We start from the raw sequence: 27,168 nt of genomic DNA, 5'->3' as shown, positions 1-27,168 counted from the left end.
TGGACCAGAGGTATTGCAGAGGTTGCAGCATTGCTGTAAAATCAGAAAGCTGTGAAGACTTGCCAAAGAGTAGGTAATTTTACCATTTTGTGAAATAACACATGGCAGGACCTACAAGAACAAATGTCTCCCATGTGTAGTATGTGTTCTGCACTGAAGTGTAAGAGCAAAGTTATGCCATCCATTCATATAATCCTATTTTTGAAGCATCCTTTTGTTGGTATTAACATACTAACGCAAGTTCTGTGAAGAAACTGCTGGAGTGAAGATCAAGGAAGAAGAAAATAGTGTCTCAGATGTCTGATAGGATTTGTCACTCAACATGATGTTAGCCATTTTAAACAGGTTAGTCAAATCATACATTGAAATTTCATTATGAGCTTAGCTGGGAACTCCCTATGCCACAGTACTCCTTGTCACAGTTGCTCTTGTAAAAGAATGTAATGACAAAGCTCACTGCTTTGACTTAAATATTTTATGGCCTTTTACCCCCTTGAAAATTTTTACAACCCTTATGACAAAAAATCTTCAGCCTTACAACGTACAGCTGTGCACTGTTCTGAGGATTAGCCGTTGCTTTGGCCTATTAGACAATATAGCATGGAACAATAAATGGATTCTAACTTCAGGCTAAAAGGGAGAACCTAGCAAATGGCTACTCTTCAGCAGGAGTCAAGAATGGTATTTCAAAATGCTTACCTTGGCCACAAAGGCTGCAACCCTGTTTCTTGAGGATAATGTGTTCTCAGCTGGGGTGAGGAAGCTTCCTCCTAGACTGAGACTTCTGCTCAGTCCCAAATTGTTGCCAAGATGTCCCAGTGCAGTTGAATACAGAACTGGAGTTGCAGCCAGACCTCCACTGACAATGCTGCTTGTGATTAATGATTTGCTTTTATGGCGCTCCCGGAGGAGCTTAGCATTGGCTTCTTCAAGTCTCTCATTAGCTCTGAAACATTTGGAAACAAACAAAAAGTTACCTTTGGTAGTAACACTTTCCCAAAGTTACTCTCCAGGTCCTTAACTATTATTTAACTACTGAGATGAACCTCCAAAAGTAGTACATCATTTGACCTGAGCTTGTTTGGAGGGCCTGTTTCTAGGACGTCACACTAGGGGCAAGGAGCAGCGTCATCAACACTTAGGGCTGCTCAGCATGAGGACTTCAAAGCCTTCTGTGAAAGCCCATATGTTTACATGGTTTACCTTCTGGAAGGTACATCACCTCTGAAACAACTCTGGACTGGACTCCCCTTCCCAAGGAAAGCTCAAAACTCAGAGCCACTGCTTAAACAGAAGCTAAAAAAGAGAATTTCTATTTTTTTCTTCACAGAACAGAAATCAGTTCTCTGAGAGGCCTACCCTTATTCAAACAATAATGGACATGGAATTAATTTTTTTTTCTGTTGTACAGAGGATGACATTATAGAGACTGGCAAAAAAAAGCTACCAGTTAAAACAATATCAATTTGAAAAGTCTCCTGTTATTGCCATGATCAGTTGTGTTCCTGCTGAAACATTAATGAGAAATGAAGGCCTGCTAAATGTTTCTTTTCCCACACACGTCATCATAAAAGAGGAATTAACAAGAAATATGCATGAGGAAAAAGGAGTCTCTTATTACCAATCCAAAAAAAAGCATAGACTTACCTTTCCAGTTTCTTTGCTAGGCATCGTCTAGTTTTCACTTCCTCCAGATACAGCTCCTTGTACTTTTCCACTTCTGCCTGTACACATTCTTTTGGAAAAGCACTCTCTTGTTGAGTATTTTTTATCTTGTCCAATTCACATTCAAGATCTCTAATTCTGTCTTTTAGCTGATTTCTCAGAGAAGCATGATGACTTGCTCTGATGTGTTCTAGTCTGTCCTGGGAGGCTGCCTGTGCCTGAAGGAGACAGTGCACCTTCAACCACCACAAAGAAAAAGAGAACTCTCCCCACCTGTCAAGTGCATGTACTCAAGGTCATGGGCCCTCTTTGGCTCAGAGAGGCAGCTGTACCTCCTCACTACCATCAGCAGTTAAGGCAGAACCCTAGAGCTACCACTAGGGTAAATAATTCTTTTCACTAAGGATGAAGCCCAAATCAGAACCACTCTTCAAAGCTACTAATGAAAGGGCATTATCTCTGTAGACCAGGGCATGGAGAGCAGGATTCCTCAAAGACCTTTAGCAGAATGCCTCACCTGCTCCCAATCTCCACACCTACAACTGCAGTCACTTGTTTTGTGAGCACTCTCCCCCCGTACAAGGACAAAACCGGACTTGTAGGTCTGGCCATGACAGCTGGAAGGTGCAAAACCGCTTCAAGCATGAACAGTGAGAAGCAGACCAGCAGACAGAGACAGCCTCAAGCACTGCAAAATGGAAACCTACCTTGGGCAAGATTTTGATTCAGGAATCTGCCAGCAAATTACACACTATAGGAATACTCCTGCCCAACCATATACCCTTCTCCCACTGTCCTTCAGCACAGACACAAGTACAGCGCTAACACACAGAAATGGGCAACGAAAGCAAAACACTGAAAAATTGTGACCACAACCAAAGTCTACAGAGTGCCTACAGAGACTAGAAAGTCACTCACTTGCAAAAACAGATTGACTTCTTGTAGTTTTTGTCTTATTTCTTGGCCTGCTCGTTCATCAACCTCTCTTTTATACTGTTCTATTTGGCTGTGATCCACCATGTTAGTCTCCAAGTGATGTTGGAGTTTTGCCACTTCTTCTTTCAGCTGGCATTTGCTCTTCTCCAGTTTTTCACAGTTCCCATGCAGGGTAGATAGCTCTTCTCGCAAATCCCGGTTTTGGGCTTCTAGCTGCATGCTTTTTTTAGACTCTATGTCCAGCTGCTGGGAAAGTTCAGCAACCTGTATGTGGGGGAAAAAAAATTAAAAAAAGAAACTCAGAGGCATCTAAAGGCAATGAATTCTGTTAAAATTGCTAAAAGGGTCATCCCTGAAGACTGTATTTATCATCTGCATACTCAGCCCTGATCCTCACCCATGGACATGACGTCCTGGTAGGACAGCAGAACTGCCCAACCCTCAGGCCCAGCCTGAGGATCTGCACTCTTTGCTGACCCCGCCTGCTGTCACCGGACCTGTTCTGTTCTTCTTGGTGAGCACCTGTGGGACAGCTCCTTGGCCCATAAGGTCATGGACCCTGCCAGCCTTGCTGCCACTCTTGGCTTGCCCTTCCTCTGCATGACAGTCTGCTCTTCTGGTGCCATTGCAGATGCTGCTTTGCACTTAAGGACTGCATCTTTACCCATAAGGACAACTACATCAGTTATTAGTTATAGTCACCTGCTTCTCTAACAGTAGAAAAACCATTGAGAGAGACCAATCAAATCTAAAATACAGCCAAGGAAAGCAAATCATCAACATGACAAGAAATATCGGCAAAGCTTCACACAAGTTTGAAAAGAAGTAACACCACAACCAAACAAACCCCAAATTAAGCAGAGCTCACCTTTGTTCTCAATCTATCAACTTCACTGACCATTTCAGAATATCTGCTCTTCATTTCTCCCTTCAAATTAAGCTGTGACTCCACTTCTCTCTCCTCATACACCTTTATTTTCTTCGTAGCTCTACTGAGAAGTCTCTTCAACCTAAATAGCAAATCAGTTTGGAAAACAATGAAACACAGGAATAAACAACCTTTTCCATATGCTTTCCAGTAAGGCGTGCAGTCATAGCTTTCTTCATCTTTAACATACTTGAATGTACCAGGAATTGCTGATAAAAAACCTGCTGTTCCTGTGCTATCAGTTTCTTGGGGTTGGGATTGAAGGTACTTGACACAGTATTTCATGTTTGGACTTAGATGTTTATTACTTCTTATCTATGTTACAGTCACACTACCGTGAGTTTGGCAGCTTTTTCATTAGCAAAGCACAAAATGGCTAACTATCTCTTGTTACAAGGTCTTTTTAAGACTAAACTATCCAATTAAGAAATGACACCTAGATTATTTTCCCTTTTAACCTAATAACTGATCCCTCGAAGTCCGCAATATTGACTTTTCTGTCCAATCACAAAACATCACCCAAACCCATGAAGAAGAAGGAAGAAGAAGGTAAAGAATAACAACTTGCCTCCGCCCTAAAACCTCCATCTTGCTTCATATTTATTTCTATATTCTAAAATCCCAAACTCCAAGTTTTCCACCCTGTGATATTACACACTTCTAACCAACTCCACACCCGTAACCCCAGTGCTATTAATAAATTTTAAAAGCCTGTTCCACAACCTCAGGTCAAATGCAGTGTTCTCTTGTGTGTCTGTACCTTTAAGCACAGAAAGTTTAAAATTCTCAGCATCCAGGATTCCAACACTGTGCCACAAATCACCTGGCACATCAAAATTTCAGCTGAAAAGACAAATTTAAGACTTCCTTCCCCACCCCCAGAGAACTGCAGGTCAACCTGGATTGGCAATTCCTCTTTCAGCTATAAGTATAGGCTCATGCACAGATGTACCTTGCAGGAACTAACACGAGACTTTAGTTTGCTTGCAGAATATGTGTACCTGTTCTTATATTACAGTTCAATAAAACTGGACTTCTCTTCAGGGATATCTCTTCACCATATCGAAAAGCCATACCTCTTAAAGTCTTTCTGCAATTCTAAGTTTCGTCTCATTTCTTGGTCCAGACGGAGTTCAACTGGGCGTTTTAACTCTACCAGTTTCTTCACTTTCTTTCTTTCACTCTCACACTTTCAAAACAGAAAAGACACATGACACACACAACACATAAGAACAATAGCTATGTGCAAGACGTGTCTGTAGTGTTCTCCATGGAGAAGCTGCAGTCCATCTCCATCTTTTAGCCAAGTTACACATTAGGTTTCACAGCAAACTGGGCCAATATTGAAGAACAAAAATAGATGCCTCCACTGAAACAAAGGTGGAAAAGATGCTGGACTACTTTCAAAAGTTCTCAACTCATAGTACGGATTATTTAGGTATGCTTATCATGGGAGAATACAAATTAATCTAAAGCTTTTACAGGATTTTTATTGATCAGCAGGCAGAGGAATTTGATCTTTGGGATTTTTTTCAATATACTATTCCCTTCCACCTCTTCTTTGTGGCTACTTACTTATGTGCTAGTTGCTTTGTACTTCCTTTATTCCTCTACAGACAAAGAGGGAAAGATTGCTCCTTTGCAACTGTCAGTCATTTCTTGATTCCCAAGCACTAGTTCATTTCCCCAAATTCCTTCACTATGTTTTTCTGCAAGGCTTTTAAACATCCACTGCACTGAAAACATGCTGCTGCTCCTCCCTGCACTGCACTGGAAAAATGAAATACTTCAATCCTGCCCAGAAAACAAGGGGCCAGAAGGAATCCAAGAAAGAACTGGGGAACTGCAGCCCTGCTTGATGTGCTTAACTGATGTAAACCATACTGGGAACTCTTTCAAAGAGAATCACTCCAGAACTTACACAAGATATCCAGATAGCTTTCCTTTGCTTCCTGGATGATCCACAAATCACAACATATCCAGAGCCTGAATAGCAGGGGTAATAAAAAAAATGCTCTTTATCTAAGAACTCGACCAAAAGGTTAATGGAGTTCTCTCAAATACTGGCTTAGGTCTCTGGAGAATTTTCTGGATTTACCTGTTCAAAGAGATCTGCCTTTTCCCTGTCAAGTTGAGCAACACGCTCTTCGAGGTTAGATCTTGATTTAAACTGTTCTTCCCATATGCTCTGCAAGTCCTTTGATGTCAGAGCCAGCACATTCTGCTTTTGTGCCTGTAAAAGCAATAATGGCAGAAGAAGAAACTAAGGTGACCACAAAGAAAGCACTGCAACTGAAAGCTGTAACTTAAATGGAAACTCTCTCCTCTCCCCATCCAATGTCTATGGTAAATGTTAATGTGGAATGTAAAACACAGCTTGGGAAACATAACCAAGAAGAGAAATGGAAGATGGTAAAAAGAATGAATTCTATAGGGGTGGTTAGATGAGGTTGAACTCTGGGGAATAACAAACATACACACAAAATTACTCTGTAGCTGTCTTCCAAAGGTTCTCCAGAGTTCTTTACATACTTTCTAATGTATTCATTTCTAGTGCCCACCACAGAATATACCCTACCCTCATGGCTTCTGTGACAGCTGTATATCTCCTGAGAGCAAGAAAATGTTTTGCAATTGACAAAGATTTGCCTAACAGATGCATTTGAGTTGAACACAACTTGCTGATTCAGTTCAAGTATAAAGAATGGAAGATGATTAGATGCTTTGAGTGGCATTTTTTAAGGAAAAAAGAAAATTACAAAATCAAAAAAGGAAAAAACGAGAGATGTTTACTGGCTACAGAAAGTGACAAAACACTTCACACAAAGTCTCAGATAAAAAAAAAATCCTTAGGGTGTATGACTTCCTTAAGTCCTCACAGAGGCGGTAAAACACTGGGTCTGACATAAACTGACACGGCCTCGAGTTCTGACAGAATTACAAAGAAAATATGGATCTGTGAAGTCTGCTCTCCTCTCTCAGCTTTCAACCACAGATCTCCATGCTGCCCACAACATCCACTCTATCAGTCATCTACTGTGGCTTAACCCTGGTAGGCAGCTAAGCATTTCACAGCCACTTGCTCATTCCCTGCAGGTGGGATGGGGAAGAGTATTCATCAGATGAATCACACTGATGAACACAACTATCTTGCACACCACATCACATACAAAACACAGCAGTAGGAAAACGAGGAAATTTATAGCCTTCTCCCTTGAAGGTGCCTTGCCCTAAAACCAGATGGGTATTTAACAAGCTGTGTGCTTACACAGCCCACATCAATTACCGAAACACAAAAAATTCAAGACTAAAACAGTCGTTCACAGAAGCCTGTCACATACATGTTTCTGGTGATCCTCTGCAGCTGCCTGTGCTGTCTGTAAGTTCATTATCAAGTCTTCCAGGCGGTTATGGACCTATAGAAGTATTACAAGAAGCAAGAAGACACGGTATCACTTTCTAGATTGAAGTTACACCTCACTGACAAAAGTATTACACAAAACCTCTTCATCTCTTTATTCCTACACTATTTACACCCAGCAACAATGATCAAAACAGTCTTAGTTTGATGCCACTGCAAAATTGTTAGCAATCATCACCTCTGCCATTTGATGCAGAGAGAGAGAGAGAGAGAGAGAGAGAGAGAGAGAGAAAGAAAAAAGACCACGTAGGATATAAAGAATGTTCAGTGAAAACAGGCAGAAGTAGCTTTTCTCATCCCCAGTACACTTGAAATTCATGCCCTATTAATCAAAGCAGAAGGATTTGTGACTGCCTTCCCACTTCTCTTGACAGTATCAGTACATCACAAAGTTTGACTATCACATATAGTAATTTTCAAAATACCTTCAGCTATAATTGACAACTACAGTCTTAACAAGAACCCTAGCTCAGTGGCTATAATACAAAAAACAACTACAACAACAACAACAACAATCTCTTCATTCAGGCCACAGATGTTAGCACCTTATCTGAGCTAAAATTAACCACTGTGTAAAAGCTGTGGTAAATTCAAAGGCTCACACTGAGTTTTGCAGATACCACAAGCAGTCCTCTTCACTGTTTCACAAGAACAGTCACACAGCAAGTAGCCAAAGAAAAAGCAATTCTGCACAGCAAAAGCTCTGGAACATGTAATTTTTGTTTCAGTCTGATGATGTCAGCCAGGTCTCTGGCATAAAGGGATTGGCATCAATATACCGTGTAGAATTTCCACCAGTTAACTTGATGAATACCTTAAAGTGGAACACACTGCAGTCCCCAAAGCAGCATCTGATGTTATGAAAGGTCTAAAGCAAACAACAGTTACACTAGTGTACTGCTGTCACATCCTTACCTTTTAGAGTGTTATGTTTGACTTGCTCTAGCATGGGAAAATTTTCAAAACTGGATGGCTGAAAAGTAGAGCAGGCTTCTGAGCAGCCTCTATTCAGAAAAATGCAGGCACTGAGCTTCCCTTGGCTCTCCAGGAAAACCTCACCATAAAATTTTCCCACAGAAATAGGTAACTAGGCTCAGGAGTCACTGAAAGGGAAATTTATGAGCAGCTTACTGAGGCAGAGGCTTGCAGGTCTCTCTGCAGGGCTTCAATCCTGTTGCTTTGTTGCTGGACAGTGGCTTCCAATTTGGTGTTTTCAATTTCAAGGCTTAAAAAGAAATACAGGTCTTATTATAAAGATCTGCCAGAGCACCAATTCCAAAAGAATAGTGCAAAATAATAAAAAACAAGAACATCCTTCAAAATCTTAATAATTTGCTGTGATGCAACAAGGCTACCTATCTATGCTGTGGTTTCCAGCCAATCCTGCAAGTGACAGATACCTCGCCCTACTGTGTTCTCTTACTGTTGCACGTGTTCTTCCAGTTGTTTTATAGTAGTGTTAGTCTCAGAAGATGCCAACAGCTGGTCCTGCAGTTTCTGGGCAGAAGCTGTTGCTTCTCTTTCCTTACCATCCAAGGCAGTCTTCAAGTCACGAACACAATGCTCAGACTGAAGGTAGTTTTCTTCCACCTCCCGCAACTGTAAAATGACAGAAAGAATCCACAGTCTTCAGGTGAGCTTTTATACAGGGCAGTCAGCTACTGCCAAAGAATTAATATGCTGCAGATATCTGCCCATACCCACTGCCCAAAGAACTGTAATCATCTTAAGTACTTCCAAAGCGTCTACTAGCAAATGAACACAAGCAGTGTTACTTCCTAATCTTCCACAGCAGCCTCTCCTATTCCTCCACGCGTTTCCTAGAGTATGGTTCTAAGCACCGACACTGCTACTCTGACCCTTTTGGTGACATAGGATGCTCTTTGTATTCAACTGTTTGCTCCTCTGTGAAAACATGAATTAGGAAGTTTATCTGTCTGTAGTGACTTCACAAGTCCCTCATAAGAATCAGATTTTAAATTATTTTCCTTTTAGAACTCCAAGGCCTCTATACGTCCATACCTTGGAAAAACACTGTGAAAGGTAGTTCCTAACTCAGAAATAGCTTATACTTCCCTCGCAGGAAAGCCACGTAAGGATGTTAAACTATAGAAGGGCCAAAAGGGAAAAACACAGAATAAGTTACAAAAGCATTCAGAATTTGCTGTGTTACCTGGTGACAGGGCAGAGTGGGGGGAGTGGGGGCAGGGGGAAAGCAGGAGCATAAAAATGTCCAAACACAACAGTCCAATACTTCTACTATTCTTAAGAAATCAGACAATCTGCTTGGCTAAACCAAAGTTAACAAGGCATAAATACAGACACAAATTTATTGTGAAAAGCATCTTCACAAGTAAAAAATTTTGTCAAAGTTAGGGCATAATGTTTGCATGTCAAAGACATGGACACCAAGTTTATCAATGCAATTGATTCACACATCATTAAATCTATCCTGTTTAATTTTTTCCTGGGGCTTTAGGACAACATCCAATCCTACTTTTAACAGCCACCCTAAGATTTATTGCTATAACTACAGACATTATGTACCTTGGTTTTAGTCTTTTCCAATTCCTTTTGCAAGCGCAGCTTGTCTTCCTCCAGGTCACTGCGGTAGCGTGTAGTGACTTCAAGTGAAGCTTCTGACATAGATTGCTTTTTAAGAGCATCAGCAAGCTCCTGCTGCAGCTGTCTGATCATGCCCTAATGAAACAATCAAATAAGCATGAATAAAGTTGTAAGAACATGAAAAATACTTTGACTTATTTGATTATAAAGTTAGACACTGGATTGAACTCAAGTGAAATTGTCTGTCACCAGAAGGCATGTGTACAATCACCTCTCCATCTTTTTCAGCTGAGCACCCCCAAACTGTCAGCAGCAATTCAGGAGGATTTCTGTTTCCATACATAAAAAAGATCCAGATATTGTTCTTCTTGAAAGCATGCATAAGCACACACTGCAATCATGGGAATTTTACTAACATAATCCAAAGAAATCTGTTGTGATGCAAGAGCCATAATCTGACTGCAGATACTATTTTTTGACCAAAGGCAGGACTTGGTACCACATCATTCTTTGTTCTATTCCTACAGTTTACAAATATAATTATATGAATACCTATATCTAAAAGTTCTTGTTAGGTATACTCTAAGAATATGTTGAATCACATCCTCTTACAGCTGTCTTAATAAGTATGTTTTAGAATAACAACTGCCTTTATACTGACATATCAGGTTTACTAAAATCTGGACAGTTCATACCGTTATATAGATGTAGTATTTTCAGAGGGAACCTGTTGTTTTGGTATGAGGAATACACAGCAATTCACAGATTAAAATGACTGACAGTGTTGCTGGAGTTCTCTCCTCACACACACCTCACAGTAACTGATAAATGAAGAATAAAGCAGTTATCTCACACATGCCTATATTTATCTCACTCAAAGATTCCGGACTTGTAATTCCGGAAGTGTAATTTTAAATCACTGTTCAAATCATTAAAGGTGACAAATCATACACCAGTGTGTCTAAATATTGACTTTTATTAGTTCCTATTTTCTAGAAAGTGAGATTGAACAGGGTAAGGCAATTTTGAAGTCATTACTCTATGTGAAATTGGCCAGAACACTATCATTACAGAATACCCTACCTAATCCTAGGAAAACATATGATGCATTCTCTAGGCAGACCCCTTAGAGCCCCCAGAATATTCATAAATTAATACCTGGACACTAAAATACTCTTCAATTTTGATAGCAACTTAGGGAAAAACGATGTTTTTCCTCTACAGGAAATTAATATAAGTCCATCTCACATAATTCAGTCAATCTGCATCTTCATTTCTCAATAATCACATATTCGATCACTCTTCCTTTTACATCACCCTTACTTGTGTCATCAGTGCAATACTTTAAAAAATCATTAAATACCTTAACCAATTCTATAGGGCAAAAAATGGACTAAGGAAAATAGATGAAAGGAGTTCTAGAGAAGAATTACCTTTCTTGATCAAAGCAGACTTGGATGCCTTTTTTTCTGCTCTCTGCTCAGATCTGAGCAGTAACAACCCATACCAAACCCTTCCACAGTTTCAAGAGAAACACAACAAACCAGAACAAATCATCGTTACCTGGTCCCATGCATATGGCTTATATCTGATACACTTTAGAAACACAAAATAATTTCAAGAACTGGAAAACTTTAGATTGCTGTAAGTCTGTATTTTACCTCTCTCTCTATTTTGTCAGTCTCATATTTGAAGACTTGTTCTCTTAAATCAATACACTTGGCATTTAATTCCTTGTTTCTCTCCTCCACTAGGTAAACTTGCTTTTCAGTATCAGCTCTGAGTTTGTTGAAAATATCATTAAACCGATCTTGCACATCATTAACTACTTTTTCTTTGATGATCCCTTTGTTCTGCAGATCTTCCAGTTGCTGACGGAGCAAAAGGTTTTCACTCTGGAGCTGGGCCACTCGCTCCTGCATGGATTCCTGCTTTATTATAAGTTTGTTTACTTGGTCTTTCTCAAGCTGTTGGGCATGATCATATTCCTTTGCCTGACACTGGGTTTGACTTAATTCTTTTTGTGTCATTTCTAAAAGCAATGTTTTCTCTCTGAGCGTTTGTCTTAACTGGTGAAGCTCATTTTCTAGACTATTAGCTTTGCTTTCAGCATTACTCAGCTGCTGAGACAAGCTCTTGTTGGCTTCTCGTACATCTGAGAGGTCATGATGGAGCTTGTCTTGCAAGCGAAGCCATTCATCACGTTCTCTCTGAAATGTTCGTTCGACATCGCTTCTTGATGACTGGTGACGTTCAAGTTCTTGAACAGTAGTGTTCAGGCGGGAACGAAATGATTCAATTTCTGTCTCTAGTCTGTCTTTGCTTTCTTTTGTCTGCTCAAGTTTGGAAGTTAGCATTGTGGATTCTGTCTTTAGTAAGTTCAGTTGTCCATTGTACTGAAAAACTGTTTGTGTTAAGGCTTCCTCATTCAGCTTAAGTTCTTTTTGGAGATCTTCATTTTTTTCTTTCAAGGTCTCAATTTCCTCTAAATATTTTCCTTCTTCCTCCTGGTGCCTAAGTCTTATTTGATCAAGTTCTAGTCTTAGCATGGCAATCTCATCTTGCAGTAACTGATTTTTGTACAACAGATCCTTTTCTCTCTCAGTGTCGGATTCCTGAATGACAGGGAACATGCATAAATATCCAAGTGGGAAATAAATCTACAAAACCACTTCAGCATTAAACTGCATTTTAATATTTCTAAGATTTCAAAGATGAGAGTGAAATTTCAGATAAGACATAAGCTAATCTATGAACCAGTGCATATGTCCAGTGCAGGTATAGAATGAAAGCGTAACATTTCCATAAATAAACAAGCCAAATACATAATGCCTTTTTTTCTGTAAGCCAGCAACTAAGTAATAAAATTATTTAAAATACTTCAGGTATAAAGGTTATAAAATAACAGTGCTTTCTTGTGTGTGCATGCCTTTAAAATATTCCCTTTTAGATTAATTTAGCTGTGTTACTATCTAGTAAAATCTCTGTTTACCAGAGGAAAAATCTCTGTTTACCAGGCTAAAAAGGGTATTTTCCTTTTTAAATGTCTTCTTAACACTTTTTTTGGCATTACTGAAAGTATATAGCTTATAGTATTCAGCTATACAGCTGAATCATCCCGGGAATGCAAGAGTCTTGTATAGTGCCTGTTTATTATACAAATTTTTTTTTCATATAAACATATTCATCCTATATTTATTGGGTAGCACGGCCAAGAACAAATAAATTCTTCCAAGAATGTCACTTTCTTAGTAAATTCATTAAACTTTTCAAGACGACTTTTTTTTTAATAGTGTTCATGATTGCTCATTCTCCTTCAATTATTTTAACTAGTATTGAGAGTTTAATTTATTGCTGATCTTCCTTCATAAAACTTTAATATGCAGAGGTGGAAAAGAACTTCATACTTCAAGTTTGATAAGGGAATAAATAATTTATAAAAACCCAAGCAACGGGAACACAGAGTGAGTGTCAACTTCCTTTCTGGTCAGCCTGGATGTAGGTAGCTAGGTGTTTCACTTAAGAAGTGATGATAAAATGTCAAGGAAATAAAACCAAGACAGTTTAAAAAATGTTGTAAATAGTGTTTTCTTTTAGCTTTCTACTTGTACATACAGCACTGATACTGCTTTCCATAACTTTTATAGACATAAGAGAAAACAGAAAAGGTATTTGCACAGTGAAGTTACACTGGTAAACTGTAAATAATCCATCAAGAAGCAGAAAAAAAAAAAGTTTTATTATAACTTCAGAACAAATATGGTGAAATTTAATTAGAAAAAGAATCTGCTTACATCTGAACTTTTTCCTATAGTTCTTCTTGTCTCTTCTTCTAGTTCCTTTTGTCTCCAAAGGTGGTTGTTCAAAATGCCTTCTTGCAGGGCTCTGGCACTCTTTTCCTGAGAGAGCTGTCTCTGTGTTTCATCACGCTCGTCTTCAACCTAAAATAATACAATTAAATTACCTGCATCTTCAGAAAAATCAAAGCTAGCAATATCGTCCCACTCTCCCTTTTATTCTTTTAAATATTTTTGCTTAAATAATCTATCTATAAATTTTAATTTTCTTCTGAAAATTAAGAAGAAACAGAGTAATTTAGTTATTTTAATTATTCTTTTGTAATAGTTTTGAAAAATAACTCAAAGTTAGGCTTTGAAATACAACCTAAAAGAAAAGGGAACACACGACTTGGAAACCAGCTGTTTGCAAAATCTGGCAATAGTTACCCAATGCCTCTTCCATGAACAAAGTACCTCTCCTTTAGGCATACTGGAATACAACACCAATTAAAAAGAAGAAGAAAATAAGACGTGTTTAAGTCATTATCTAATATACCTGTTTGAAGAGCTTTCTCAGTGTTACTAACTCCATTTCTAAATTCCTTGATTGTAACTCAAGTTGCTGTTTCTCCTCCATCTCTTTACAATGTTGCTCTTCTTTCCTTCTGAGTTTTTCTTTTGTTTTCTCATATAGTGTTTCTACTCTGAGCCTCTTTTCTTCTTCTTGTTTCAAAGTAAACCTGGGAATTAACAGTATAGTTGAGAAATGAAATCACTGATATAAAAATTAGATAATCTACACTATGAAGTTGCAGAAAGAACTCAAACCATAAAAATGTTAAATATTTTCAGATTTCATATTTTTACTCTAATTTTTAACTTTTTATAGAATTCTACTGTCATTCCATTATCCATGGTATCACATTTGCAGTATATGGAAATAAACTATTGACTGTTTTTATCACTTGCAAGTTTACCTTGGTAAATATACTGTTACAAGATAACACATTATCAGAACACAAGATTGCATACTTAAGGCTCTGGATATCACTTTTCCATTCCACTTCTTGATGAGCCAATATGGATTTCAAATCTTGAGTCTCTTCCGCTATTAATTTTGATTCCTCCTTTTCACTTTGCAATTTTCTTACTTCTCTCCAGACCGCTGCATACCGATTTTTTTCATGCTCTATTATTTGTTCATATTTAAGAAGTATGTTTTGAATTTTCAGTAAAATAGCAGAACCTATTTTAAGATAGAAAAGACAAAGATGCACATATGCATAAATACTTTCTAATGTGTAAATTATTTGATTTGGTGTAGGTGATAAAGTTTTGGTAGTGGGAAGAGTGAAGGAAGGCAGTGAGACTTCTCTGTGAGAAGAGGCCAGGGCTTGCCCCATGCCAGACTGAGACAATGGACCAACTGCAGGGCACAACTGAGCCATTCAGCCATGCTGGTGGCACCTCATAAAAATAAATTTAAGAGAAGACAAAACCACCACTCAGGCAAAGGCAACAAATAGGAAAAACAGCTGCTGTGTATACACAGGGGTCAGCGATGAAGGGGATGGTGGGGAGGTGTTATCTTAAATATAAATGAATCAAGATACCTAGGAATGCACACAAAGAAACCACGTTTTAAAAGAGAAACTTGTAACATCTGAGGAAAAAGTGACTTTAGAACATACCTGTATGATCCACAGTAAGCTGTTCTAAAAGCAACACAGCCTCTTTGTAGGTGGACGTTGGTAATTTGACATCCTCTGATGTTGTGTCAGATGAGTGAGTTAAATCAAGGTCATCAGTTACATCCATTTGTATGCTGACCTACAAACAATACAGTATTGTCTGTATACAACTATGTAATATTACAAATGCATGAATTACTCATTCTTTCATTCACTGTCCATATATGATTGATCCCATCTGAGTGATTAAAAGCTGAAGAAACTATTTATCAAGAAACTAATTTTACAGTACCTTGTTCTTTTCACTCGCTGTTTTTGCAGCAGGTCTGGAAAACAAACGTATTTCAGTTCTGGAATGTTTATCTTGCATTAAGAACAATATCTAAAGTTGTTATGAAAACCAAATTTCAGTAGGGAATTAAAGTAAAATTTAATACAAAAGTTATTTTTTTAGAAATAGGTTAATACTGGAAAAAAATTATCATCCTTATAGGAAGATTTTTTTTTCACAAGATATTAAGCAAATAGTTGAATAACTGTTCACTCAAAGTGATATGAATCATATAGCTACAGACATGAAGATATGCAGATACATAGTTATGTGCATTCCCTATTTAATACTAGAGGTTTAGTTCTCATCAGTATTTAGACTCTTCCCCTTACAGGTCAAAGAACTGTAATTTTGGAGTCTCTAGTGTACTTAGGCTGACTGGAATGGAGTTATTTTCTTCAGAAGAGCCCACACAATGCTGTCTGTTACTATTCTGACACAATCGGAGCTGACAACACACCAGTGTTTTAGATATTGCTGAACAGTGCTTGTACCCTGTTGACAATTTTTGTTTCTCATTTTGCCCCCAACAGTTAAGTTTGAGGTAGGCTAGAAGTCGAGGACATACAGCTGAAGAAAAAAAACAAACAAGCAAATAAAAAACACTTCAAACCCTAAGGTGCATGTAATGAAATAGCAACATTGTTCCTGTGTAAGTCTCTCCTCTCCCTTTTTAAAAATATAAAATATATGTTTGCATATACACTGACCTTCAGGTAATTTTTCAGCACTTGTGCACATTGCCTTTATAATGAACTTGGCTAAGATGTTCAAAGCACATAAAGCAAAAAAGATGTGTTTTGGAATACATAAATATTGTCATATGAAGGAACAAAAACCACTGTGCACATCAGGTTTGCAAAAAACTTACCTTTAGCTTTAGGTTAATTTTTATCATTGAGTAAGTTTTAGTTATAACACTCCTTATATTCAGTACCTTCCTTCCTCCTGAGATGTTTCACTGAAAGTGCTATCATCTGGTACTCGAAAATTATTCCCACTTGAAGGGCTCATCTGCTGGTTAGCCTTCTGCTTTGAAGTCTGTCCTGTATTTCTCTTTGCAACATCATGACTCAGGACAAATTTGCTACATTAAACAGAAAAAAAAAATTGCCTATTGAGTAACATAACAGAAAATATTTATTTGAAACAGACATAAGATGATGTCCAGAAACAGCTGAGATAAAAAAAATCTCTGATAAAACACAGACTTAATTCCAAGGATTGTGGAGTATTTAAAAGTATTTAAAAAACCTTGCCCCAGGAATGAGGGGGGAATGTGGAACCTGAACTAGATTCAGGCAGTATCTTACATCCACATTAGAGGAAGTATTAAGAGCAGAGATTCCTTTGAAGGACAGACAGAAAAATCCTCCTGCTTAGGATTTCATAAAAATATCAATGCCTCTTTCAGACCTTTAAGATTCATTTGGTAATATCTCTTCCCTCTTCCTAAAAAAAAAAAAAAGTGTTTTTCTTAAATGTTTGTGAAGCAGTGGCCTACTCAATATTGGTTTTAGCATCAAAGAAACTGCTTCAACTAGTACAATATTAGAAAACCTAAAAGATACTTCAGTAATCCTACAAATATGAATTAGAGATCATGTCTTCAGTTTCTACTTTCATTGGCATTTTAATAATTTCTGACCTCTCCTCAGGGGAAAAATTCTTGTTGACTTTTTCTTCTGTAGTGTTTTCATCTTCCATTTTTGAAGAGTCATTCTTCCTCAGTGTAAGCTTTTCTTTTATCTGCTGATTATTAATGTTGCCTGGTGGTGTATTTAATTTATCAACATTTTCCTCTTTTGCCACTGTCTGCATATTGAAACATATTTCTTTGCTTTTTTCCTTCTCAACCTACAAAAGAAAGTTAAGTTTCAAGTATTAATCAGTCTTTCCTAAGAGAGAAACACAATATCCACCATTGAATAATTCAGGGTTTACCTCTGAAGAAGCATAAAATGAAAAAAAAAAATATAGACAAGTATTTTCACAAAAATTTCATTACAAAGTATATTGTAATTGAAAGTACTTCAAATTCACTCATGATCCTGTGATGTAACAAACATAGTCCTTAGAAAGAAAACAACAGTGTATCTTAAAACATGAACAACGAAAATGTAAAAGCATTACTGATGGATTAAACAGTTAGAAGGACTGCACAATGTTTGTTATAAGAACAGAAATTCAAAAAATCAAGTGGAAGTGTGCTTGGATACTGCTTTCTCCATGGGGGGTAGGCAAGGTAGCAGGGAAAAAATTCCAAACCCACAAGTAGAAACAACTCCACTCACAGCAAACAGGAATTTAAGGGAAGGGCAATGAAGACACACCATGCAGAAATCACAGCAAATGAGAAGTTCAGTCAAGACCCTGTTCAGAAGCTATTTTCATTCTTTGTTTCAGAATTAAAACTGATTTAACTGTGTGCACTTCTTTATATGTAAATGAAGTGATAACTTCTTACACTGAAACTGAGTGCCACATACTGTTAAACTGGAACAATAGTGATTCTGTGTTTTCTGAAAAAGGGGAAAAGGCAACTCTCCACTGCACTCTTAATGAATAAGTATTGTATTTTCATTCAAATACCAACTAATTTGCACAAAGCATCTTCATTTAATGATGAATAGCTGAAGTGAACAGGACCATTGATATGGAGAAAGACTAAAGAATAAGGAGTGGCAGGTGAACTACCTCTTTTTGCAGCTGTACCTTCTCTTTCTCCAAAGCCAGGAATACTGTTTGCAGTATTCCTACCTTAGTCTTAAATCTTTCCATATCTCGTTTTAGCTCTTCGTCAAGACTCCTTTCCAGCATGTCACTTGATTCCTGAGCACTAGTGAAAAGACTTTCAGTTTCTGTTTCTCCTATATTACTGTTGATATGGCAGTCCTTGGGAACATCATCATTAAATCCAGAGTACTTTTTAAGTTTCATTTCTGTTACAGAATGTGCACTTTCATCACTTGCACAAACAGGTCTTATGTTAGGAAGAATATTACATATGTCACCCAAAGTACTTGATTTTAAGCTATGTCTCAGGGAGTAAGCAGGACCTTCCTCTGCATTTTTACTATCTCCATTATCATTCTCTTCTGTTTCCATAGTAGGCATTTTCTTTTTCTCTCTTTTAGCTAGAGACACACTCCTGTTATCTACATTGTTAATGCCAGCTTCTTCATCTGTATTCCAGGTATCTTCTGCATTTGTCTTTAAGCTCTTTTGATCAGGAAGAACATCACGACTTGGTAATACAATTTCCATTTTGGGTATATTCTCACCTAGTTTAAGTTTAATACCTCCAAATTCACCCTGGCTTTCTAAATTATTACTTGATTCAGTCACAGGAGATGAAATAATGTGCGAACTCTTCAATTCTTCACCAAAGCCATCTTCTGGTGTTTCTTCCACAAGGGAAGTAGTTTCCTCAGCTTCATTTTCACCAAATAACTGCTTCAACTCTGCTGTAATGTTTTTAAAATTTGTTTTCAATTCCCTTTTCTCATTTTCAACCCACATTTTTTCATATCTTTCTTCCCAAGGTTTTAGATTTAGCTCCTTGTCAGCACTGTACGATTCCTCATTTTTTGTTAGGGCTTCCTGATGTGAAACTTCTGCTTTGTCAGTCTGATTTTCATGTGCTGTTTTTTCTATCAAGCTGGTAGTTTCTAAAATGTATTTATCCTTAAGTAAACAGGTACAGACAATAAGATTACCAGAGAAAAAGGAAGTTACTGTTAATCAAGATAATTTCCATTGCAAACTCATCCTATCATGTAACAGAAATAAGAGCATAAAGATATTTTGAAAGCAATTTTTATAATATAAATCAAGGAATACTAAATTAAAGGTTCACTGACTCACCTTCTTCTTAAAAATAAAGGACTTACTAGCTACTAGGACTTATTAGAGACAACAGCTTTTCTAGGATTAAAGTTTTCTAGATAAGGGTTACTTTCACCTTTAGGCCTGCCTGCTTTTTGTAACCAGCGGCCTTTGTTAGAAAGCAATTTATCTTTTCATGTTTTATTGCTTTAATACCATTTTTCTTTGGAACTGCCTGTGTTTCCTCACCTACCTTCCTCCATGCCCATCTGGCATTTTACAATTCCCCGCCAGTTAAGCTAATAGAGTGTTAATGAACATGACAACCTTTTTATTGTCCACCACACGGAGAACTGGAACTGGGCCTATTTCTTCACCCAAGGCACAGAAATGTTAAATCTAATTCCAAGATCCAAAGAAAAGTATTTATGAGGGAAATCTGTCCATTCCTTACCTCATCCCAAAAGTCAGGAACCCAAACTTACGTGAAAACCACACCATGCCTACCTCAACGCCCCCCAGTCCCCTTGTTTCCCTGACCCCACACCCTGCTCCTCAGATGTTCCTTCCCCATACGCTTCCTAGTGCCTTCCGGGCAGGCCTGCAGCCTTAGTCCCAGATGGCCTAAGACCACTCAACTCCTCTCTCTCGTTAGCCAAGCCCTTCTCTCTCTGCCAAAATTCCTGCTTTCAGAACTGGCAAGGAGCACGTCAGCCAGCTCCCATCTGTCTCAGCCTCGCCATTCCCCAGGTTCATTGCCCAACCACTACCACTGCCAGTAGGCCTACGATCCATGCTCTGCCTGTCAATATTAAGCATGTTCGTTTTTCATCCTGCCTGGGTGTGGGGTAGAAGTAATTTGCTCCACTGTCCCTTGAGGTGCTACAGAAGACCCCAGACCCTCTATCCAGCCCTCTCCCTTCTCCTGTTGTAGGCCCAACACAAACAGGATGCCTGCCTTATTCCTGTCTAAAATGCCCTCTGAAAAAAACATTTTCAAATACTTAGTAACATGGCCAAACAAGCACATATTTTGCAGAGACAGGGAAAGCATAGAGGTCACAAAATTTAACTATTTTTTTGTTTCTTCTTCTGTTACAAAGTGGAAGACCAGGCATTCTTAATCCAATAGATCAGCACACTCTAGACAAATTTCCTTCTTTACTTGAATGTGCATTTTTCATAGAGAAAAAAAAAGAATTTGACTGGACTGTTTCTCAGCACTGTGCAAAAAGAAAAACACTGAACAAAGTCTAAGTAAATCAGCTGGAAACAAATTAGTCCAACAACAAGTATCCAATATAATAATAGGAATTTTCCCCCACCATAAAAAGACTGCATCCCATTTTAATTCAGGCTGTTATACAACCTTTATCTACAGGATTCTCGAGAATTATTAACTGACTGGTAAATATCCTTCACTTCACATGTGTATAATATATAATTCTTTGCTTTACAGTATATAAAACAATTTACTAATTCAGACTCTTAATTCAAAATCTTTGGTGTTACATACCCACACTCCATAGTTTTCAATGGCATCCTTATCATCATCTTTTTCAGCTGCTGATGACATATAAAAAGTAGATCCAGAGTATTCACCTACATTGAAAAAACTGTATTTTGATAACCAGCATGACCTAATACTACTTATTTACATCTAGACTGCATCTTGAATCATATTTGTGATAAAAATCTTAACACAAAATAATGCATCACCTCTAATTTGTGAGTTCTTATAGACAAAAATTACCATAAAACAGATTGAAGATGCATCTGTGTACATTGCTTTCTTACAAGGCATTTAAAGGAAATTTGCTGAAAATTGCTGCAAGAGGTCACAAAACAACCAATCCTGTTTCTTAAAGGTGCATTATCTTGGTCCTTCTCTTTGAAACGCTGTGTGTCATACAGTAAATAGTTACATGGCTCCAGCAACTATAATTTCCCTATGTGCATATGTGCAGTACACAAAAAAAATCATGAGAAAAATCACAGATTTGAAATATTTTAAGGCCCCAGCTTTACTCTATCCATGAAACAAATCTGTCTCTAGGCATGAATCTGAACTGAGTATTTCAAACTGCTACCTTATCTGTTGCAGAAGACACAGCTGGAAAGCGAAAAACAGACTTGTATCATGCTGAGAAACAATACATAATCTGAACACTTTGCTTATACTGTTGAAAACCGGATTCCACTCTTCCCTCTCCCAGAATTTCTATATAGTATCGCAGGTCACAAACTTCTCAGATGTATTCACCCAGTCTGGCAGCCTACCCTGAATCTCTGTTACACCAAAGAACTGCACTCCAGATAATCCAGATAATGCTTCTAGACACAATCTAGAAGCAGCATCTCACTGTCATTGTTCTTGTGGAAGGCACATTGTACACTTTCAAGTGACAAGTTTTCACAAAGAAACAAGTCTTAGCAACTCAACTGGGGAATCTAAAAACAAGAGATGGAGGTTTTTCACCCGTATCACTCTGCACAATAGCCTTTCTATACACAAAGTTTCACTGCTAAAGAGGGACACAATATCCTTCCTACAAGAAAAATGAGCAAGACTGAGAAAAATAGGTAGGTATCATCACAAATATACAAAAGGGCACAACCTCACTTCTTGGCATTTTCTGCTTTGGGTGAGTACTTTTGCAAGCCTTCATTCCTTGAAGGGTTCTTAACATTTGATACAAGCTCAGAGTTACAACTTTACGTCTGAACTGGAGTATAAGCTCCTCAGTCAGTCATAAAGGTCTCCAGAGGTCAATTCTGACCCCAAATTACACAGTGTGAAGTAACAACCTTTTCCTCCCACCTCACTGCTGGGTAAAATTTCTGGGATCTTTTGTAGAATAGATTGTTGGGGATTTCAGTACAAGGCATTACACAGTCATTAGTGGATTGACAGCACTTATTTCACAGGGTTGTTATGATGATCTCTTGATAATTCTGGTGCATTTCAGATAGTCTCAAAAATACTAAAGACAATAATAACAGCAATAATTAGGAATTATATAAGAAAAATGTACTATAAGGAACACAGGCAATTTTTTCCTTTTCTTTGTTTTTCAACAAGAGGAGCTTTAGATTTTACTCATGCTTATAGATATCTCAGTACCAAACTGTTTGCTGGTGCAGATGAAGGCTCCAGCCAGCAGTAAAAAAAAGACAGATGTGCTGGTGGGTTGAGGAACATTTGTAGGTAGCACCACAGAAATTACTGCAGAGGATATCCTAAGTTATCACTATCAAGACTGCTGTAATCAAAAGCAACCCAAACTCCCATTTAGTCTTGCCCATCAGAGAAGTTTTCAACAGCAGCTATGTTAAGTTTGAAGTCTCAGTCTTTAAGTAAGATTTTAGGACCTTTGGAGCCCATAAGATCTATTTCACATAGTGTTTAATCAATCTTGAAGTTTCTGTGTAACCGGCAGAGAACGAGGGAAAAGGCAGGAAAGACACAAGGCATCCTCCATCTTCAAAACTACCTGAAAAGGGGAGATGACAACATGTATGCTGGAGGAAGCCAACATCATGGAAGGGCAGACTATAGGAGGGAGCAAACATGTACAGGTGTATATTTCAGTAGTCCTTCTGCTTCCAGAGCACCTTGTTAGAACCATTAATTTAAAATCAAGAAAAGATTTGCAATTACAATGTGTCTGTCCATGAAAGAACATGACAAAGAGATGGTCATGAATACCTTCAATATCCTCGACATCTTCTAAATCAAATTCCTGCAATAGATCTGCAAAACATAAAACAGATGCCTTATTAAATACTCCTAAAAGATTATGAAGCTAAACCAAGAACCACTTAAGGCAAATATTACCTGATTTCTGCTGTCTGTTTTCAGAAGAAGTTTTGTGCCTTTCCAAAGCAGATATGGGAGTCTTCAGCTATGAAAGACAATTCAATGATAAAACACCAAATTCAAAGTAAATACAAACTATTTAATGAGCAGAATAAGTAGTTTGTCTAACATGAAAAAATGCTTACCTGTGAATTGTTGGGTTTATCCAAAAAACCTGGAAGTGAAAAATATTTTGGGAAATGTTATTTTTTTAAATTTTGGGTACCTTTTACTCCATTCAACATCAGTAGTTTCTACAACTAAGTATTAGTCACAAGCATTATTTCATCAAGACTACAATACTGAATATTGCATTTACCTCATCATGCAGCATGTGTCTTAGTATACAAGAAAAAACACCTTGGATTTAAAAAATAATTATCACAGAACTAGGACAATATAGGTGAAGCAGTAAGGTCATGCTTGTTAACAGAACAAGATTAAACTATTTCATCCTTTTGAGGAGATGAATCCTGCTTTCTAAAAGGATTATTTCAAAAGCCAAAGCTGGTCTGCTGTAATGAATGATCATAAAACAGCACTATGGCTATGACTATGGCAACAATTGTCAGAATGAGAGGTCAACAGTCTCAAGCTGCGTCAGGGGAAATATAGGTTAGGTATTGGGAAGAAGTTTTTCACAGAAAGACTGATAAAATATTGGAATGGCCTGCCTGGGGAGGTGGTGGAGTCACCATCCCTGGATGTGTTCAAAAAAAGAATGGATATGGCACGTGGTACCACGGTTTAGTTGAGGTGTTTATGGCATGAGTTGGACTCGATGATCTTGAAGGTCTCTTCCAACCTAGTCATTCTGTGATTCTGTGTGATTATTCTGCAAGTGCTTAATATTGATGAGCATTTTGTTCTCCATTGATGGGACTAAGAAAGCATGGGTGCAGACAGAGAAACCTCATATATGTCTAACAAGGTAAAATCAAGGCAGTGTTCATCTGATTGTTGTGGTTTAGCTTGCAGGGGAACAACAGAAACAAACATTGTCTGGTTTTAACCTACATTTAGAACATAGTTCCAAATATTTTTAAAAATTTTGTCCAACATTAAATCATTTCCAAACCCACACAATCCCACCTGTACTTCTCAAATCCTCTGCTTAAGTCATCATACGGTTGTACATGACTAAATAAGCAATTGAAAGAATACTTAGAATTATTAGGCATGGCTCCAGGGCAAAAATATTACATTTAAATAATTTTTTTTTATTTTATATTAAAAAAAACCCCAAACCAGAATTAAAAAACAAATAGTATTCAATTTCAATAAACCTGGTGGTCCAGCAGTGTGGAAAGACCTTAGAAAGATTACCATAACCACCTTTTACCATCTTTTCACACTGATCCTAAACTTGTCTTAGAAGAATTCTTGTCTAAGCAGAATTCCGTCACAAATAGTTAACAACTACATTTGAAACTCCTGGAAGCTTGCAAAGTCTTGCTCAAGACACTCAAGAGACAGTGTCACAAACCACAGGCAGAAATCCTCAGCAAAAAATCCCTGTACTTGTAGTCCTACTTTAGCTCCTAGGCAAAGCAGAACATAAAGCTATCAAAATGCTATCAAAGGTTAAGCTAGGGGTGAAAAAAATGCTAAGCCAGATCATAGCTGTCTTCTGCTGCATTATCATCTAAGAATGTTAAATGTTGAGAAAGGTCAGTCCTAATAGACATACACTGTCATTGCTATGAAACAAGAACCTGAATCAAAAAAACTAGATACTCACTGGAAGAACACAAAAATACAAAGAATTTTCTTTACAAACTGGCCAGCAAGTGCTGTGATTACTGGCATTAATTAACAATAAGCACTTCATTGTTATGGTTTGCACTCACACCGTGACAGCATTTCTAAGACAGACACTGGTAAAAGTTTACCTTAGCCTATAAATGCTTACAGACAAACATTAGCCCAGCACGAAGTTACCATTGTTACTTTCCCCTGAAACAAACTGGGAGCATGCTCCAAGTCTCTCTGCAGCTGGGAGCAGCACACCACATGGTATTTTTCTTGGCATTTCAGAATCCGCCTGTGTAACCTAAAACATATGAATGAAAATTGGTACAAGTGCATTTTTGACTCATTTCTATAGAAAAAGTTCCTGCTAAACCAATTCATGTAGCATAGTATCAAATATATTCTAGATATAAAAATGTTTGTTAAGGCCCTTAGCAAGAATTTATCAAAACACGGTGTACTGGAAAATCTCAGAAACTGTGTTTGTTTTCAGATCTTAAGCAAAAACTTCATACCACTAATCTGCCATGCTGACAAACTGGACAACCACAAACAAGAATTAACATGGTAACTCAAGATACAGGTTGTGAACCAACAGCTGCATGTCGGCAGTGGTCCAACATTTGTACTGAACTCATATATGATATTCAAGTTGGTACTGACATTCCCTAGGCATATATCCTGCAGCAGTGAATTAACACAGTGCTGCTCCCAATTGCAAGAGCCATTTGGACTGAACAAAGATTAGCAAGGCAGAGCTTAAAACTACCTTAAAACTAATAATGTTTGAGCCTTGTATTTTTAAGAAGAGGATGAAAAGAGTTCTTTTTTCTCCAAAGAAGAATCAGAGGGACTTAGCTACAGACAGAAAGAATGAAAAAGGCAAACAAGGCCAGCATGTGTAGCGCCTCTGTTGAACAGGATTTTAAAGAGGCCCAGAGTACACCTACAAAAGGTAGAGAGGATCTGTTCAGAAGCAGCTATCCATCTAGCTTGTAGACCCCAAGGGCAACAGCTAACCAGGTCAGCAGACTAGGGCTGTATGGTGAAAAAGCAACAATCCTGCCAGCCACTGTGAAAAGGTCAGTATATTTTAAGCAGCTAAGAACTTCACTGTTTCAGGACTATACTAGAAACCAAACTCAAAGGCCAGTTTGCTGTGACCCAAGCCATTAGCTCAACCTAAATTCATCCCAATCCTAACTGAGCAGCTGGCCTAGAGCAGAAGTATTTCAAGAGCTCCCAGTTACAAACGTATGGCAAAAGGAAAAAAGAGGAAATAAGCCTTATCAACCGTAGTGTCCTACTGACACTACCTACAGTAGTGTCCAAATGAAAAGGATGCTCTCAGGTGATTCTGGATCTTACTTCTACTTCCTGCAGTGGAAACCCTTGTGTCCTTCACAAAATGTACCTCGGAATCCCAGGGAGATTCAGCATCTTCCTCTTGCTCTGCTCCCATTGTTGGAAGGGCACCTAAAATTAAGGTAAGAAGTGAGATACTTGAGTGTTTGTACATCCAAAGATGCAGGTTCCATTGATGACGACAAACTAAGAAGCAAGTTTAATTCAAGTGTTTCTTCTCACCCAGACACATCATGTTACCTCCTTTATACTTCCAGCTCCTTTTGGTTCCTTTCTATCAAAAGACTAGGGCTATGCACAACAGCTAACAAAGCTACAGGCAATATTCAACATGCTTGGGTAACATTCGGGAAGATACTCCAGTGTCCTGCAGTTCTGTTGTATACAGAGTTAAGGTCTCTCCACCCTGTAACTCCAAATTTGGCATTTGCTATCACTTTCCACTGTACAGGAGGTACCACAGAAACACTATCCAAAACCTCCTCACACTAACAGGCACAAAGTCACCAAGAAACAAGCTCCCTTTGTTGTGCTACTAGGAAAGATCTTCCCTGAAAAAGCTGTTACCCAGCCCCTTCCCAGAAGCTAGACACCTAAGCATTGCCATTTAAAAATAGAGGCTCACACCTCAAACACTTGACGCAAACACACAAAAGCAATTTCTGTCTTGGGAGGGTTAAAATTCAAACCCCTTCCCTACAATTTTAAGATAATTTTAAGGTTCAGTCTCAAGGGGTTACTAGCCAGATTTTACTATTGTATTTATTTTTTAAGCTACACCATTAGGAAAAACTGATTCAGGATTCAATTGTGTGGACACATACATATAAAGAAGGGGGAAGGAGCTGGATGCCTGTGAGGGCACCCACACCAGAAGAGGCAACTGCTGGTTCCAATCTGAACTCTGACTACTTACACCATGCCAAATACACACTTATGGTAAAACACATATAGGCAGATGAGCAGGTATAGGCACAACACCCGGATATAGCAGGTTCTGCCAGTGCCCACTGTATAGCATCTGAGCAGCAGCTACACATGCTCTAGT

At 38.1% G+C, this 27,168-nt stretch overlaps 1 protein-coding gene across 1 annotated transcript in view; it reads right to left on the bottom strand.

Annotated features, from left to right (window-relative positions):
• Positions 1-27,168, bottom strand: part of ANKRD26 (ankyrin repeat domain containing 26) — a 47,878-nt gene that overhangs the window by 6,192 nt on the left and 14,518 nt on the right. Inside the window, exons 13-37 of the mRNA XM_068189895.1 lie at positions 26,170-26,231; positions 24,945-25,056; positions 23,150-23,178; positions 22,983-23,049; positions 22,854-22,898; positions 20,661-20,746; positions 18,014-19,003; positions 16,965-17,173; positions 16,254-16,403; positions 15,278-15,311; positions 14,986-15,124; positions 14,327-14,540; positions 13,851-14,034; positions 13,310-13,456; positions 11,177-12,130; positions 9,498-9,650; positions 8,374-8,549; positions 8,082-8,175; positions 6,871-6,945; positions 5,628-5,762; positions 4,606-4,718; positions 3,470-3,611; positions 2,584-2,865; positions 1,648-1,883; positions 700-946 (exon numbers count right to left, since the gene is read on the bottom strand). Of these exons, the coding sequence (XP_068045996.1) occupies positions 700-946; positions 1,648-1,883; positions 2,584-2,865; positions 3,470-3,611; positions 4,606-4,718; positions 5,628-5,762; positions 6,871-6,945; positions 8,082-8,175; positions 8,374-8,549; positions 9,498-9,650; positions 11,177-12,130; positions 13,310-13,456; positions 13,851-14,034; positions 14,327-14,540; positions 14,986-15,124; positions 15,278-15,311; positions 16,254-16,403; positions 16,965-17,173; positions 18,014-19,003; positions 20,661-20,746; positions 22,854-22,898; positions 22,983-23,049; positions 23,150-23,178; positions 24,945-25,056; positions 26,170-26,231 (5,075 nt within the window). The remainder of the gene's footprint in view (positions 1-699; positions 947-1,647; positions 1,884-2,583; positions 2,866-3,469; positions 3,612-4,605; positions 4,719-5,627; positions 5,763-6,870; positions 6,946-8,081; positions 8,176-8,373; positions 8,550-9,497; positions 9,651-11,176; positions 12,131-13,309; positions 13,457-13,850; positions 14,035-14,326; positions 14,541-14,985; positions 15,125-15,277; positions 15,312-16,253; positions 16,404-16,964; positions 17,174-18,013; positions 19,004-20,660; positions 20,747-22,853; positions 22,899-22,982; positions 23,050-23,149; positions 23,179-24,944; positions 25,057-26,169; positions 26,232-27,168) is intronic.

Source organism: Anomalospiza imberbis, chromosome 5 (assembly GCF_031753505.1).
Source record: "Anomalospiza imberbis isolate Cuckoo-Finch-1a 21T00152 chromosome 5, ASM3175350v1, whole genome shotgun sequence".
Classification (NCBI taxonomy): Eukaryota; Metazoa; Chordata; class Aves; order Passeriformes; family Viduidae; genus Anomalospiza; species Anomalospiza imberbis.
This window is presented reverse-complemented; position numbering and strand designations above follow the sequence as displayed.